Consider the following 16,096-nt stretch of genomic DNA (forward strand, 5'->3'; position numbering starts at 1 on the left):
TCAGAGTCCCTGCGGCGCTGCAGCTTCACCAGCTCCCGCTGCTTCTCCTTGTACCGCCGCTGCAGCTCCGCCAGCCTCATCCTGTAGTCCAGCTCCATCGCGTCCATGTTCTCGATGGCCGATTTGATGGAGTACATCTAGGGTGGGGAGGCAAGAGGGGGCGAAAAGGTCAGGACACGTCCAGGCCCTCACCTAGACTGGGGTGGTGCACGCTGGGGTGCCTTTGCAATGGCCGAGATCTGCAGCCTGGCAGGGAAGCCCTCCATGCTTACAGTGGAGCGGAGCACCCTTGCCCACAACAAGCACAGCCCTAGAGCAGTACCCAAGCAAAACCAGCCGAACGAAGATGTTCTGTGGCTTGTGCATGGGATGGTATCAGCTTTGAGGGAGAGCAACCCTGGAAAAGAACCTGCAGGATAAAATACACAAATGGAGTCTCTTTTCCCTTATTTAAAAAGACCGATCAAAATATTCCCTGTCTTGGAACACTTACTTGCTGGGTACAAAATAATTTGTCAGTCTCTCCCATGGGGAAGAGTCAGCAAAGAAAAAAACAAGAAAGAACCCTCCTGACACTATTTTTATCCCCTCCTGCCAAAGCAGTAACATACAAGTTCCTGCTGGCTTTGTATTACAAACACCCTTTCCAGGGCTGCCGAGGGTCCTGCTGAATTCAATGGTGTTGATTCACAAACAAGGGAGGAAGCTAAATCACACCACATCGACTCCTGTGCAGCTACAAACGTGATGTGAGGGAAGCGCCGAGTCGCTTTTTCAATGCAGAAGGGCAGCACAAGCCAGGTGGCAAACTGTGGCTGGAAGAGCAAGCTGCAGTGAGTGGATGCACTGTGGCTTTTCAGGCTCAGCCACACTAAGAACTACTTACGGGTTCATCTTTCTTCTGCATCCAGCTGTACTTTTTGTTGGGATTCAATTCTCGAGGCAGCCGGATGGTTTTCAGACTTTCCATAAAGGGGGTGGAAAGTACTTCCATGAGCATGTGGGTGCTGGCAGCCAGCAAACTCTCCAGTGTTGGCCGGACAGGGAAACTCTCTGGACCTGCTAGGAAGGACAGAAAAAAAAGCTACAGAGGTTCACATTCCAAGATTGCTCCTCCAGCAGGCACAAGGAGAGGCTTATGTCCTTTCCTGGACCATGGCAGCTCCCAAAGAGCCTCCCAGCCACCCTTGGCCCCCACCTGAGATCTCCTGTTGTATCCAGTCATGGCACAACTGGCAGTTCCCATCACGTCTCACCTCAGGAAGTTACTGGAAGGTGAGATCTTTTCAGGACCTGCCAAACTCTTGGAAAGCATCATCTGGAGCTACTGGGGCCTCTTGTGCCAAACCCCGACAGACTGTAGACTCAGTGCCTGCCAGAAGGGTGTTACCCTGGCAGCTCTCGGCAAGTGGGGCTCTGTTTCCGCTACACATACCACAAACTGTCTAGACATGGCGAGGGCCTTTGGAAGGGGAGAGCGGTACAAAAGCCACACGTAGCTCAGCCTACTGCAACAAAACCCTGCTCCAACCCCATCCAAAGTACCAGCCGCTTGCTGCCTGGCTGAGGTTGCAAGAGATCCCACCTGTGCCTCTGCTCTTCTGCTCGCACAGAGAGCACGAAGACCATATGCAGAGAAACCCAACCTAGCCCAAGGCTGGCCAGACTCCACACTCATGACTTACTCTGCATTTCTTGCTTCCGTTTCTCCAGCTCCATCTCTGCAATTTCACTCAGCAAAGTGATCCCTTGCAGGAAGGAGTGCTCCAAGGCCTGGTCAGGTAACACCTCCACCTTCATCTGGGATGGAGTGACACTGGTGGTAGTCAACAAGGAACAAGCCTGAGGCATTTCTGTGGCAGCTACCAAAGCGTTCATCCCAGCCAGCGGGTCGCCTGGCTTGATGTCCAGAGCTGGGATTTGACAAGAGATTGCCTCTTCCGTGTAGGAAGGGATCTCTGGCCCCTGCTCCCCCTCCTCAGGGGGCAGGTTGGGAAACTCTCTCCCCCGGGGCACATCGGCACTCTGCAGTTCCATGGCTACGGAGGCCTCCTCCTGCTGGGGTGTCAAGTCCATCTCAGGTGGCTCGTTCTCCGCGTGCACGAGCGAACCGTCATAGTCCATGTGCATGGAGCAGGTTTCTGCTCCGCTCCCGGTCTCTGCCTGAGCCTCTGCTTCTGCAGGGCAGGCCACAACCTGGTAAGGAGGTGGGCAGCTCTGGAGGTCTTCCTGGTCCTGCTCCATAGCACCCAGGGCTTCACCTTGATGCAGTAAGAGACTGCAGTTGTCCACATTCTGCACTGGGACAGCTGCAGAGGTGGTGATGTTCAGAGTCCCCATGTCCTGCTCACAGATGCTTTCTTGGCTTTCCTCCATCTGCACCTCTGATTTCACCCTCTCTTCCAAGGACTCCTCTTCTGCTGCTGCTTGGATGGGCTCTAGCATTTTGGACGGAGACAGGTGGATGGGCTTGACCTCTGGGGAAAGCTCCATGTGCTCAGAGCCTTCAGCAGGCAGCGGGACGTCAGGAGCCAGGCCATCTGCATCAGATGCTGCGGTGGGCTGGAGGAGGTAGGGATAGTGTCTTCCAAAGGAGGGAGGCAGGGACTGGAATGGATATCCTGGGGGGATCTCTGCAAGATATCAGAAGCGACAGGCTGTGTAATGGCCGGGTCTCCAAAGCACCTTCTCTCACACTAAGGCATAGAGATGGGTTCCCTTTGCTTTCATCATCTCTCGTCTCCTCCTGTTCTCAAGCAGTAGCTGCTTTGGGCACCTCTCTCCTGGCCAAGGTGCCACAGGCAGCAGCACCCCAGAGGTCCCTTCTGCACCTTCCCAGCACTCTCCTGCAACTGGAGAGAGATCTGCCTCTTGCATCCTTCTCCCACTGAGACTTCATCCCTGGGGGAATCAACCCAGGCTCAACCCAAGGGAAGAAGACAGCCTACAGCCCCAGGTCCCTTTACGACCCAGGCATCGATCCCAGTCCACCACACCACCCCTGGTCCTTGCCTCTCCCCTGCCTTGTAGAGGAGCTACATGGTTTTCTCTAGGGGAAGGGATGGAAGCAGGAAAGAGCCGAGGAGAAAAAGGGAAGCAGGCACAAACACAACGGGACTCTGCCAAAGCAGGGCTCTCTTACCTGGGAACAAGGCCTGATATGGACCGGCAGCTTCTTTTTCCAGCTCCAGGTCTTTCTTCTCCACAGTCTCGGGCGCCTCTTCCTTTGGAGGGATGGCAGGGGCAGGGGGTGGAGAGGCGGGGGGCGGGCTGGAAGGATGGGAGCTGGGGGTGGCAGGGTAGGAGTAGGCTGGCTGCGAAGGTGGCTCCTCCATCTTTTGGATCACCTCAGCTTTGAGCACAGACACGGGTGAGGCCCTGGGAGAGAGGGGAGGTGGACTCACAGCCTTGCTGTAGGACGTGGAGGCACTGGGAGACAGCACGGGTGGTTTTCGGTGCACCAGTCCCGGGGCAGAGGAGGAAAGGCCTGATTTGGCACTGTCCAGGCTCCGCTTTGTCACCTTCTCTTCCATATCCGCACGCTGCTCATTCGCCTTCAACCTCTCCTGCGACAAGAACAGAGCAGAACTCAGCAAGACATCTCTACCTGCTTCTGGAAAGCGGCACAGACCTACCAACAAGCCAGACCAAAACATGGTCTTATCAAATATGCACTGGAATAAAACACACGTTCCCCAGTGCAGCACCATTTTAAGACCAACCTGATGGAGGGTGACACTGATCTGGGATAGCTTTACAATTTCCCAGCTCTGGGAGCCATGTGAAGGGTGTCTCAGTTTCCACTTGCAAGCAAAGCAAACCACTTCTACTTCTAAGCCTCCAGCCTAGCAAGCACACATGTAAAATGAAGGCTGAAAACCAGATGACTGCTACAAAAATTAAATGGGTGTAAAACACCCAAATGAAAGCTCATGACTTCCAAAATCATTTGGTGAATGGGAGCTGGCTCCAGGACCCAGTGTGATTGCTGTCAGTATTGCAGCTGCTTCTCAGAGCCACTCAGGAGGTTTGTTTGGAGGTGACCAGGGATGAAACCACTCAACTAAACAGAGACATCCCTAGGGAAGGAGTCAAGGCCACCCTGCTGCTGGGCAGCCCTCCTGACAGCACTGCTCAATGGCTCTACACCAAACCCCTCCAAAACCCACGCTAACTGTGCAGGATGCACTGAATGCCTCATATCCCAGGGACCAGGGCAGGATCACGCAATGCATCCGTACCCTTGAGACACACTTGCAACACAGGCACAGCTGCTTTTTCCCCTCAGACACTCCAACTTCAGGCTTGTTTCACGCTCAAGCAAGAAGCTCTTGAAAACGTACCACGAGCTGGGCACTCCTCTGTAGCTCCATGGCGTGGGCCGCTTGCTGCTGCAGGATGTACAGCTCGTGCTGCCGCAGCAGCTGCTGATGAGAGAGGAGCTGGAGCTGGTGAGCGTGCTGGAGGGAGCTCCTGGTCGGGGGGTACATGGCGGGCCACAGTGGAGGTGCCCGGTCCATCAGCTCCGCTGGGGAATGAGCAGAGATGCAGTCAAGGAGGCAGGAGGATGGGGATGACTAGAGGATTCAGGATTGCTCAGGACAAGTTTCTACCGCAATCCCAGGGCGTGAGGGATGCCAAACATTGGGCTATGCAGAAACGCAACCAGAAATGCAGAAGGGAAAGCATGCTGACTTCCCCATGGCAGTCCCACTCCCACCACCCCACGGGTCCTGGCGCCGTCTGACTTGCTTTGCTCTCCAGGCACCCTTGGTTTGACGTTCCCTGGCTGAGCCCATGAGTAGATCTCCTAACCAAGGACTCAAACTCTGTGGGGTCCTGCAGATGATGAGGAGCCACGGCTGAAGATTACAGATTTCCATCTCCAAAACACACCTAAGAAGAGGCCAGCTCATGCCCAACCTAGAGCTGTGGCTGCTGGTCCCCATGGTCCTATCTAGCCCTCTCCAAAGCCCGTTTCCTCCACAGCTATCACAGCATGGTCCTCAGGGACGCGCTCACATCCTTACCGAAGTGTGGCAAGTGCTCACTGGGGATCACAACAAGCTGTCCTGACTGTGGGTCTCTGGCAAACTGGTAGGCAGAAGGGAGAGCTCCCCCCATGGCAGGGGGGAAGCCTGGAGTCATGCCCTGGTGCAGGGAAGGGTGACCAAGTCCTGGAAGAAGAAACACCACAGTCACAACTCAGGGGATGCAGGCAGCTCCCACCCATGCGAGAAGTCATTTACCATTTGATTGCTCAAAAATACCTTCTTCCCTTTCCCCTGTGATCAGACAGCAGCTTCACCGGGCACTTAGCAACACCTCTCTCTGAACTGCATCGGTGTGAACACCCCATGGACATATCGCTCCCTCCCAGAGCACTCACCGTAGGGATGGCCGGCCAGCCACATGGAGGGGCTCCCCGTCCTGGGGAGCCAGGGGTGGGCTGCCAAGTGCGAAGCCGGGTCTGCAGACCAGCGCCCGGAGCCCGTCAAGGCTGGGCCTCCCGTCACCATGAGGTTGGAGTTCAAACCGTTCGTGGCACAGCCGGAGGGGTGTATCCGGGCAAAATCTGCCAGCTCCTTGCTCTCTCTGGTGTTGGAGGAGGCAAGAGATAGAGTGAGAGAGTGCCCAAGTGCTGCAGGTTACTGTCCGGCTGGAGGAGCCCAGGGGTATGGACCAGTCTGCAGAACAAGCGTGTTTGCAAACCAGGGACAGACAGCCAAGGAGAGCTGTGATGGAGGTGGTTAACATCACGTCCACAATAAAACATCCCATGTCTCCATCCCTTTGGAGCAGGCATGGATTTGCAGCAGTCTATTAGGATTGCTCTGCTGCGTATTTAGGATCTGGCTATAACCCCATGGTACCTCACTCAGCACTACTCTCAGCACCAGCAAGGCTAGTGCCAGCGGCCTCACCAGAATGGATGCACCCTGTCCCCTCTCCGGACAGGCTGTCCCCAAGCATGGCATGTGGCACTGCAGCAAGAGACCCCATCTCCCTTCAACCCTCACCTGAGCAGCTTCTCCTGATCCCGCTCCAAGCGCCCTGCCAGGAGGTGGCTGTCCCGGTGGCGGCTCCTCTCATCCCCACAGTCATCTTCTGAGCGTCCATGCCCTTAAGAGACAACCCAGCACCATCAGACACAAGAAACAGTCTGGGGAAAGCTGTCCCCGCTCCTCTGGACATGGAGAGGCAGTACCCTGGCAGCCAGCACACCCAAATGTCACTGGCCCCAAGACTACATCAGGTTCAAGTCCTAAAGGACTGGGCAAGGCTATCTATGTGATCAGGATATTCTCACTAAGGTGGCTCCTGAGAGCAGCGAGGTGCATGTGGTTTGAGGTTTGCATCTCCAAGCCATCAAGGGACCCACTCACCAGGCCAGGCCAGTCTCCCAGGACAGGACAGCCACCAGCCTGAGAGCAACAGGACCAACGCGACCGTTTTCGCTGAAGGACAGTGGCAGATTTCCCATCTCAGAAGGAGACGAGGCCAGATAAATCCCTGCATCAAACCACACAGTCCTGCTTAGCACATCTTACGGGGGGGAGGGGATTTTATCTCTGCACCTTCTGAAGCATCTTCTGCTCCTGTAAACCAGCCTGGGAGCACAGAGTATGCTCCGAATCCCTGTCCTTCTGCAACAGGCAGAACCAACACTATGGACCCTCACAAAACCAGTGTGTTCTGCTCTGCAATTCAACCCATTAACAGGAATCTGCATCCTCCCCAAGCCATGCAACAAGAAAGGGTCTGGCAAGGCAGGGACACATATGGCAGATGAGGGTAAGAGTCCAAAAAGGGGGGCTGGATGTTTGGCTGGAGAAATAGCTTGTCCAGAACCAGAACAGCTCTTGCAAATACAGCCTGGCATGGTAGCAGCTGCATCTGCAAGAACTTAGGAAGCATCTTCACAGGAGCAAAAACCAGTGCCTCGCTTGGCCTTGCCAGGACCAGGTATTGGGACCGCCCTTCTCTCATGTTACCCAAGGTCTTCACCCCAGCCGCCTGATTTTAGGCTTGCTTTTCCCCATTTTTTTCCCTAGCTTCTTTCTTGCACATGCATTTTTTCCACAATTCCCTGTTGCCCCTCTCCGTATTATGCTTTGGTGATACCATACACTCCTAAATCCCAGCCCTGCTTTCAGTGAGCAGCCAGCCAGTCTAACGGGGCCAGGAGGAAGGTGTTTGCTTCCCCCCAGCTCCCGGTGCTCCCTGCCAAAACATCCTCCGCCCAAGCGATGCTCTGCACCCCGCAGGGCTCAGCGGTGCAGCACAGCCTTGCACGGCTGCACCCTGGCTCCCCGGCAGCCCTTTCCAGGGTCCTCGCTCTCCTGTCTGGATAAAGTTTGGCACACGGGAAAACATTTCTGAACATCAAGTCTATTCTGCTGACAGGCAGTCTTTTCAAGGAGGGCTCCACTGTGTATTTCCACAAACCTGGACAGCCCATGGTTTTTTTGCTGTCAAGTCTCCAATTCCCTCAGCTTTTACTGTCAGAAGGAATCCAGGAACAAGACAACATCTCTCCCAGCTCCTCTCCCCACGGCTCCTTCCATGGGCTTCAGGCAGAAAGCAAAGATGCTTTAAAACCAGGCACACACCTCTCCCTCCCGAAGGACTTTCCAAGGTCACCACATTGCCCTTGCAGCCTGCCAGGACGCTGCGTGCAGTGGCTGTCCCCAACCAGCCCCTCCTCGACTCACTGAACGATGCCCCATGCAGTCTCCGTTCCTCAGTTTTACTACCCAGCCTCCACAGCATGAGGCACAGGGGCTCGTGAATCCCTCTGGAGCCCCAGCATCCCTCCCTGCCTCTCTGCCAGCATCCCCGCTTGCACACAAATCCCCCTCCACCTCCTAGCCCAGGTTTTCCCCCCTTGAAGCCCCTTTTCCTATTTATTTTCCCCAATCGATGCCCAACTGCCTGTTCAGTGTCAGCAATATGGAGCAAGCCCTTGGTTAACTCGCAGCCTCCCTCCATTCCTTGGCACAAGGTGAGTTGACACCCGCCCCCAGCCTTTTATTAGAAACACATTATTTTGTTATTTTATCTCTGCTCCTCCCTCTCCCATCCACATTACTTGCACTCTGTTATTTATAGACGGGTTTATCATCTTTTTCTCATCCTCCATCCAAACACACACACTTTCTTATTCCTCTAATTCCCTCCTAGCCCCCACCCTGCCAACAGGACGGTCCCTTTTCTGTACAGACCGATGATTGTCCGGACAGTGAATGATCATTTTGTCTATATATATGAACATGACGCACAGACCGCATAGAAAAATTCAATCAGTTATGCATGGAGGAAAGGCTTAGGTCCGTTTCCTTGACAACCCATGCCCGGCACTAAATACTTGCATTTTACTTGCCAAATACTACAGATTAGCCAACTAAAGCCTGCTTTCTCCTTCTTAAAAGGTCTAAACATTCAAGCACCGTCCACTCAGTGCAAGCAAGCTAATGTTATTAGACGAATATCTCCTGGCACACAAAGGGGGGGCAGCATTTGGGGGGCGAGAGGAGGAGAAAAGCAGTCTTGTTTTCTGTCTGAAAGCCAACTGCATCACTTAGCAACGAGCCCGGAGGCCTGCCAGAATTCAACCCTTGTTTGCAGCCTTTTAGTTCGGCTCAGTAAATTACATTTAACGCAAGCTGGGAGGGTCTGCGACGATTGAACGGCTGAACAAACAGCTCCCTGTGCTGCCCACGAGGTCCTCGGTCGGCTCCCGCCTGGCCATGGGGAGGGTGACGGGAGGCGATAGGAATGGGGAGAGGGGCTGCTGACTGGGAGAAACTGCCTCTCACCACTGAGGTTCAGGAGAGGGGGGCAAAGGCAGAAAACTGGGAAAGGCGAAGGCTAAAAATGGAAAGCCAACCATTGCTCACCGGCCTCTTGCTTTGGCATCGCTCCTTGGCACGCCAGAGTCAAGCTCTCCCCATGCTGGGCAGCCCCCAGGCATTATCTTGCTACACAAGCCAAACAGAGCACCAAAAAGCTTGCTGGAGCCATCCCCCTCCTGCCAGCACCATGGCTTAAATCAAAACCATGAGATTAAAACACCAGCACAAAAGTGCATTAAGGGGTTTCTCTGTCACTCCCTTTGCTAACAGGGATCAAACACATGGAGAGGGGTTGTCCTTGGATGTGGGCTGAGGGGATGGAAGGAGGGAAAGGGGACTCCCTCTTGCAGGGGAAGTCTTGCTCCCTACTGTGGTTTACAGCATGCTCTTGGCTGGGAAGGAGAGGCAAAGGGAGCTGAGGATGCCAAACTCAGCTTATGCCACACAGCTTGCACTGGGTGGCTGCTCTCCCCAGGGAACAGATCCCACAGGGAAATTCTGAGACAGGTCTGGGCAACCTACCTTTGATGCTGCTGAGAGACAGCGAGCGATCCCGGTCTGCCAAGCTGGGTCCCAGTTTGCTGCTGCTGCTGCTGCTGCTGTTGTCCTTCTGCCGGGCCACAGCCACGGCAATGCCAACGGGCAAGTGCCTCACCTCCACCTCACCCTGGGAGCCGATGCTCTCACGACCAAAGGATTTGGCACTCTCGGGTCTCTCAGGGTCCCTCTTCAGCTGCTTCGCTGGCTGCTGCAGCAGCAGCTGCTGCACTTTGGAGGCGCCCAGCTGTGAAGAGTCCAACTTCACGTTGCCCAAGCCGCCAAAGGGGCTCTTCTTGCCGCAGCTCTGCCGGGACGCGGTCTCCTTGGCAAAGCTGCCGCTGTACTTGATGAGGCTCTGCATGGCCGACCCTTCGCCATGTGAGGCGGGGTGGAGGACGTCCGCAGCACCCCGTGAGCCCACCACCGAGGACCGTGGCAAGCCGCTGGGGTCAAGGTAGACCTTCTTGGCTTCCTCCTCCGCCCGGGTGACGTGGTTGTGCTGCGCAGCCAGCACTGCCATCTGCGTGGTGGCAAAGTTGCCCATCTCAAAGGGTTTCCACTTCTGCTCAGGTGGTTTCAGCTGACCATGGTCCAGGTGCTGCCGGGAGGAGTCCAAAGTGCCGTAGACCTTTGCCGCTTCTTTGGAGCTGGATCTCTGGAAGCGGTCCCGGTCGCAGGGGCGATGCTCTGCCTCCGGACTCGGCTTCAGCAAGTCCTTGGAGGTCAGGAACTCCCTGCTCTCTGGAGAGCCCAGCCCTGGCCGATTGAGGAAGGGCTCAGAAGTGACCTGTCTCTTCAGCGCCATGGAGTTTGCCCTGATCACCGAGCCCTTCTCCCTCAGAGCCTCCATCCTCTTGGCATCACCGTGGCAAGAAAAGTCCTGGGACAAGAGCGTGCGGGAGGCATCCGCGAGGCATCGCTCCGTGGGCGACTGCAACACCCCCACCTTCCCGAGGTCCTTGTCCTTCGCCTTGTTGTCACGGGCCTGCGAGGCGATTTGGATGGGCCCGTTCCTCTCATCGTAGGCTTCGACCGAAGGCACGAAGGTGGGGGCGATGACTTTGTGCTCCCTCCCCAGCTCCTTGGCCGGCGGGAAGATGGTGTACATGCTGGAATGGACGGGCTGCGGAGGGAATGTCGTGGCCGGCGTCATCTTCCCCGGCTGCGAGGGGTGTGGGGACGGGCAGCTGCAGGAGACGTGCAAAGCGCCCACAGAGGGCAGGAGGGGCTCCCCCCGCTTCAGCCGCTCAGCGTGGGCGTGCGCAGAAGGCCTCATGTTCTCATCGTGCCGAGCGGGATCCTTGGCACAGCGGTCCTGCTCGGCACCCAGGACCTTCAGCATGGGGTCCCCGCCACCGTTGCAGTTGCTGAGGGAAGAGCTCTGCAGCGGGTTCTTGGACTTGGATTCCCCACCGCCGGCGCCCCGATTTGGCATGTGCTCAGCCAGGAACGGCGAAAGACGCTCACCGACCTTCACTACCTTCTCCACCACGCTCACTTTCCGGTCGCTGTCGGGCTTGGTGTCCTGCGTAAGGTCTACCACGCTGCGGGGCCGGGGTTCCTCCTTCGGCTTACCCTCCTTCTTGGCAAACGGCAGGGACAGATCACTCCGGCATGCCCGCTCCTTCCCACCAGGGTCTTTAAGGCCTTCTTTCGAGCTCTTGTGCAGCTGCCCAAGGTCCTTCTCCCGGAGCAAAGTGCTCGATGTGTGGTTGCCTGCAGTCCTCGAGAGGGGAGGCTGTGGGTGCAAAGCAGACTGGCCCGCGTGGCTGGACAGGTAGAACCCATCTGCAGAGAAGAAGCAAACAAAATTACCACGGGCCTCCAGCCCCTTCAGTCCTACACAGAGACAGGCGAGAGGTGGCAAACCAGGAGGGAATGGGTTTAAAGGATGTTTCAGACATGGCCAGGAAGGACCAGAGCAGAGGAGACCAGGCAGGTACCTCCACGTGGCCCAGATGGGATGCAGGGCAGCCCTGTCTCCAATGCATGCTGAGCCTTGCGATGCAGCAGCACGTGGGGGCTTCACGGAGGGACCTGGCTGGGTTCCCTACAACACAGCCACATCCAAGACTTTGCTACTGCTAAGGCCAGGAAACACCCCTGGATGATAACCCCAGGGGACTCCTGCTCTTCACCTTTAACATCCCAGCATCCAGCAGCTCCAGCAGCCAAGACAGCCCAAAGGACAGGGTGAGCACCCAGGGGTGACCGAGGGGAATGGCACACGGGGACCCAGACTCACCTTTCTGCGACTCAAAGAGGCTGTGCTGACCCAGCTGGGCCAGGAGAGGACTGCCGGCGCTGGGGGGCTCGAGGTGGCTCAGGGGAATGTACGACGGGTAGAGCCCGTTAGGCAGATGGGAAAAGCCTGCAGAAAATGGGAAACAGAAGAGGGAAACATGTTTCAGCCCAAGCGGCACGCCGCCTTGGAACGAGCCCCGCAGGAGCACAGACTGTTGTGGCTGTCGGTCCTTCGCGCGCCAGGAGCGGCGGCTGCGAGGACACATGCGGCAACGCACACCGCGCACAGCCCACGGTGGGGAGTGCTGCTCGGGGCCCCCACTTCAGGTACCAACCCCCCACTGCGGGTCCCCCAGCTCACCCCTTGCACCTCTGCAAGGCTCTAACTTTGCCACCGGTGAGCTGCAAATGGAGCGTGCTGCTTTCTGAGCAGAGCCTTAAATCTGCAGGCTGAACGACCAAACTGCCTGGCCGATAAGCTGTTTTATCACAAGTACTGCGACCTGTGGGTGAGGGCACTCCGCAACACGCTTCCCGAGCAGCGATAAGACCATCTTGCCAGCGCAGCTTTGCCAACACAGCCCGTTCCCGCTGCAGCTGCCCAGCACCAGGTACGGGCTTTGGGAAAACGCAAGAGCATCCTCCACAGCAGCTCACACAAAGCATAGTTTCATGTATCCAAAACCAGCATCTTATCCCAGAGGAAGACAAAACAGAGCAGAAAAGCTGCCACACATCCACGAGCTGATATGAAAGCAGCATGTCCCCAAGGCCCTGCTGCCAGCAGTCTGGATTATGTCCTGGACACTGGGGCCTCCTCCAAGAGTGGGCCCCCCAGCAACATCCTCACGCAAATAATCATCATCAGCATTTCATCAATGAATACAATCACCATAACGGTGGTAATAACACAAGCTCCTGGCTACAGGCAGCAATTCCTCTACAACACTGCCACCAAACGGCATCTGCACAATACTACAAACCCCAACGCTCTGCTAAAACCAGCATCGCATTTGGTGCAATCATTTAAAAAATGAAAAAAGCCATCAGGAGAGTCTGAAGGAGCCAGTCAAGCCCTCTGCAAGCCTCCTCCCTTCCCCTCAGACCCCATTAGCAACCAACTTCCTCAAAATTCAACGATCTCACTGAAAGCAACAAGGCAACAAGTTTGTCAAGAGTCCAGCATCCAACTGGATCAAAACAACATCACACTGAAACCCAAGAGGAGACAGAGAAGTTCAGTCCCCGAAGCTGCACGTGGAGCACCATCTGCGAGAGCTAGTCAATATTTCACATTATTTAGACAGCCAGGATCTCTTTCGCATACATGTTTGCATCCCGGCATATGTGCTTCACCGACACGGTGCTCCGCACAGCTCCTGGCCCAGATCCATCGCCCGACAGCTCCCAGCGGCATCACCCGCACATGCCAACCCTCCAGTGGCAGGACCAGGGGACCTCCTGTGCCCACAAAGTTCAACACAGAGCCCATTCCCAGCAGGTAAAACTTGCTGTTTAATATTGTGCTGGGTGCCATAAAGGCACTGAGCATGCACACACATTCACGCCTCTCCTTGGTAACCCCAAAACCTTCGCATTGGAGCATTTCCAAACACCTTTTCTTATTCCAGGGCTGGAGATCACTGGGTAGCACCCAGGAGCGCCTACCCCAGCTTAGCTGTGAGCAGCTCCACTCCGCAGCATGTTTGCCTCTGCCGCGCCACCTCCACCGCACCGCTCCGGCACGGCTGGGCTGGCGACAAGCCAGCGTCTGGAGCAGGAGCAACACATTTCCGAGGGAACACGAGTCCCATCTGGCAGAGCACATGGTTGCAGCACGGCAAACCCCCTGGAGCACCCCATGCCACACCAGCCCAGCAGCCCCAGCTCCAGACATCCCCACATGAGCCCCTTCTCGCAGCCAGACCTTGATCCCAGCTGCAGCCGCTCCAGCAACCAAGAGCACCAGCACAGAGATCGTGGCGAGATGCATCCCACACTGTAGACACCGCCATGCACAGATGCCCATGGCACGGCCCCACTTGCACATGGTGCAAGGACATGAAGCCACCTGCAGAGCTCCAGGAAGGGGACATGATCCATCCCTGCCATCCAGCACAGGGGCACCTGCACACAGCTTAAGCTACTGGTACCCAAAGAGGCATTTTGGTACTGGCTACATTCCTGGTCCTACTGGGGCAGCTCCCCGCCTGCGGCATCTTATCCTACCCAGGGATAAGGGTCAGCCCCAGCCCCAAATGCTCTGGGGCTTCCTCCGCAACCAGCATTATCACATCACACCACAGGGACCCAGCCTCGGCCCAGGGTTGCAGGAGGAGGAGCAGTAGTGGAAAGGTCAGCCGAAAGAATGAGGGGATGAGAAACTGGGATGGCAGTGGCTGAAGGACAGATGAAATCCCTTCCACCTGCCCAGTGTAAGATGAGCTGTCACAGAGGTTCTCTAGCCACTGTGCTGAAGCAGGGAGCACGAGCGGTAACAAGTCGCTTCACGTGCAGTCCGAGCTGGGGACTGGTTCAGGTGGACAGGTTGGGGACCCTGCAAGGCAGTCTCACCACCCCACCTTGGGAAGCAGCAGCAGAACTGAGCTGATGCCACCAGCCAAGCCCCAAAGCCACCTTGTACTGGGCAGCCCTTCCCAGCACCTCCTGCAAACCATGGGAGCAGTGCTGCTCCTAGGAGAGGCATAAGCCCAGCACAGGGGCTCAAAGCACATCCCAAAGCTTTGCAGGTGGAGAAACTGAGGCACGGGCAGGTGCAAAGACTTGCCTGCATCACCCAGCTGACGAGTAGCAAAACCAGAGAGCCACCTGAACCCCAGTCTCGGGTTTACCAGCAACACTGTTTTCCCTTGCTAAGCGCCCAGAGGAGAAGCTGCCCAGGCTGTATTTACCTGGCCTGTTCCCTGCCAAGAGCCAGGGCAGGGAAGAGGGATCCGAGCCACAGCCTTCCTGGGGATGAACCCAATGCAAATCCAACCTCAAGGCACTGCCAGAGCATCCCTTCCTCTGTACAGCCCGCCAGCAGCAATGCTGACAGGCTGGCGTAAGACTCGCACACAGCCCGAAACTTGCTGCCCCACTCCCCCGGGCAGGACCTGGAGGTGAAGCTGCTCCTCTATGTGCTAAGTAGCTGCATTTGCAGGAGGCGGCCGCGGGCAAGTCGCTCCCTCCTTGGATCTCTGCGCCAGAAAGTGATGCCAAGGGGAGAAACTCTACCGCAGTGAGCAACGCACAGATCACCCCAACCATGGGCTTCTGCCAGGAGAAAGGGAGGGGAAAGGGGGAAACCACAACCATCTCCATCTGCCTGCGGCCAGAGCGTTTGCTGAACCAGCGCAAGATCCGCTTCGCCCAGGGACACGCCGACAGGTCTCAGCAGGCTAAGCCACGCTCCTCCAGCCAACTGCTCGCCCAGAGGCGGGCTGGCACCACGGCACAGGCAGGGAGGTGAGAGTCGGCAGCGCTGCCAGCACCAGACTGGCTGTGCCCCCCTTCCCTTCCCCTGCCATGCCATGCCAAGCCAAACGTGCATGCCATCAGCACAGCCTCTGGCCGCCTGGGAAAGGCACCACCAACAAGAATCCCACATGGGTGCTTTGCCAGTGTGGGCATGCACGATCCAAAGCAGCCTGGCTCAGAGGGTAAAAGGGTTTAAGGGGCACAGAGATTGTCCTCAAGCCACCTTAACCCTGCAGGAAGGCAACAGCCAGCAGCCAAAATGCATGTCCCTGCTGAGCTCCCCGTCATGCTCCAGTGGGTGTAGTGGATGGGCATGGAGGGGGGACACACACCCTTGCCCCTCCTTCCCAGCTCCAAGATGATAAAACATACCTGCTTTGCATGACTGAGACATAAATCACTAAGGGCTGTTATTAGAGGAACCTGGCGGGTGCAGATGTGTCAGCCCAGTTGAAAACATCTTCTTCATCTTTGCTCAGCTCTCCAAAACGGCACGGGGAGCGGGGGGAAGAGGCATGGCCGGGTGACTCACCACCAAGAGGGGATGTGACTGATGGAGAGATGAGATACCAGCAACCGCACAAACCGCACACCAAACGTCTGGAGGCCGGAGGTCGTGCTGGGGGAAGCGGGAGGGAAATGGGCCCCACGTGCTCAGCCCGCTCGGGGTTTGCCCAAAGCTCCCCGGGAGGAGGGAGCCGCCAGAAAACATCATCTGGCAGAGGTGGCGAATGCGGGCGGGTGGGCGAACGTGCCCGCAGCAGAGCGGGCTGCCGCATGCCACGGGTCGCCCGGAGTTTTTAACCTGCAGGCTCTCTCCACCTTGGCCCCGCCAGTCCCCAGGCCTGAAATTCATCCCCAGCTGGCCAAGCTGGCCAAGCCTGGGTTGTGAAAGAGCCAGGCAGGATGGGGATATGCTGGTGGGGACACGCTGGAGCTGAACGCATCTCCCCCATGGACACGGCTCCGGCCGACGA

At 56.7% G+C, this 16,096-nt stretch overlaps 1 protein-coding gene across 10 annotated transcripts in view; it reads right to left on the reverse strand.

The window, feature by feature from the left end:
* TNRC18 (trinucleotide repeat containing 18) overlaps nt 1-16,096 on the reverse strand; it is a 56,817-nt gene that overhangs the window by 27,460 nt on the left and 13,261 nt on the right. For 8 of the 10 annotated variants that reach the window (XM_069810327.1, XM_069810326.1, XM_069810321.1 and 5 more), the window contains exons 2-11: nt 11,641-11,766; nt 9,378-11,183; nt 6,021-6,123; nt 5,390-5,595; nt 5,031-5,177; nt 4,344-4,528; nt 3,143-3,566; nt 1,686-2,633; nt 887-1,062; nt 1-137 (exon numbers count right to left, since the gene is read on the reverse strand). In XM_069810327.1, the coding sequence (XP_069666428.1) occupies nt 1-137; nt 887-1,062; nt 1,686-2,633; nt 3,143-3,566; nt 4,344-4,528; nt 5,031-5,177; nt 5,390-5,595; nt 6,021-6,123; nt 9,378-11,183; nt 11,641-11,766 (4,258 nt within the window). The remainder of the gene's footprint in view (nt 138-886; nt 1,063-1,685; nt 2,634-3,142; nt 3,567-4,343; nt 4,529-5,030; nt 5,178-5,389; nt 5,596-6,020; nt 6,124-9,377; nt 11,184-11,640; nt 11,767-16,096) is intronic. The other 2 variants (XM_069810318.1, XM_069810323.1) reach the window with 1 other exon arrangement.

The sequence above is a fragment of the Haliaeetus albicilla genome, chromosome 22 (genome assembly GCF_947461875.1).
Source record: "Haliaeetus albicilla chromosome 22, bHalAlb1.1, whole genome shotgun sequence".
Taxonomy (NCBI): domain Eukaryota; kingdom Metazoa; phylum Chordata; class Aves; order Accipitriformes; family Accipitridae; genus Haliaeetus; species Haliaeetus albicilla.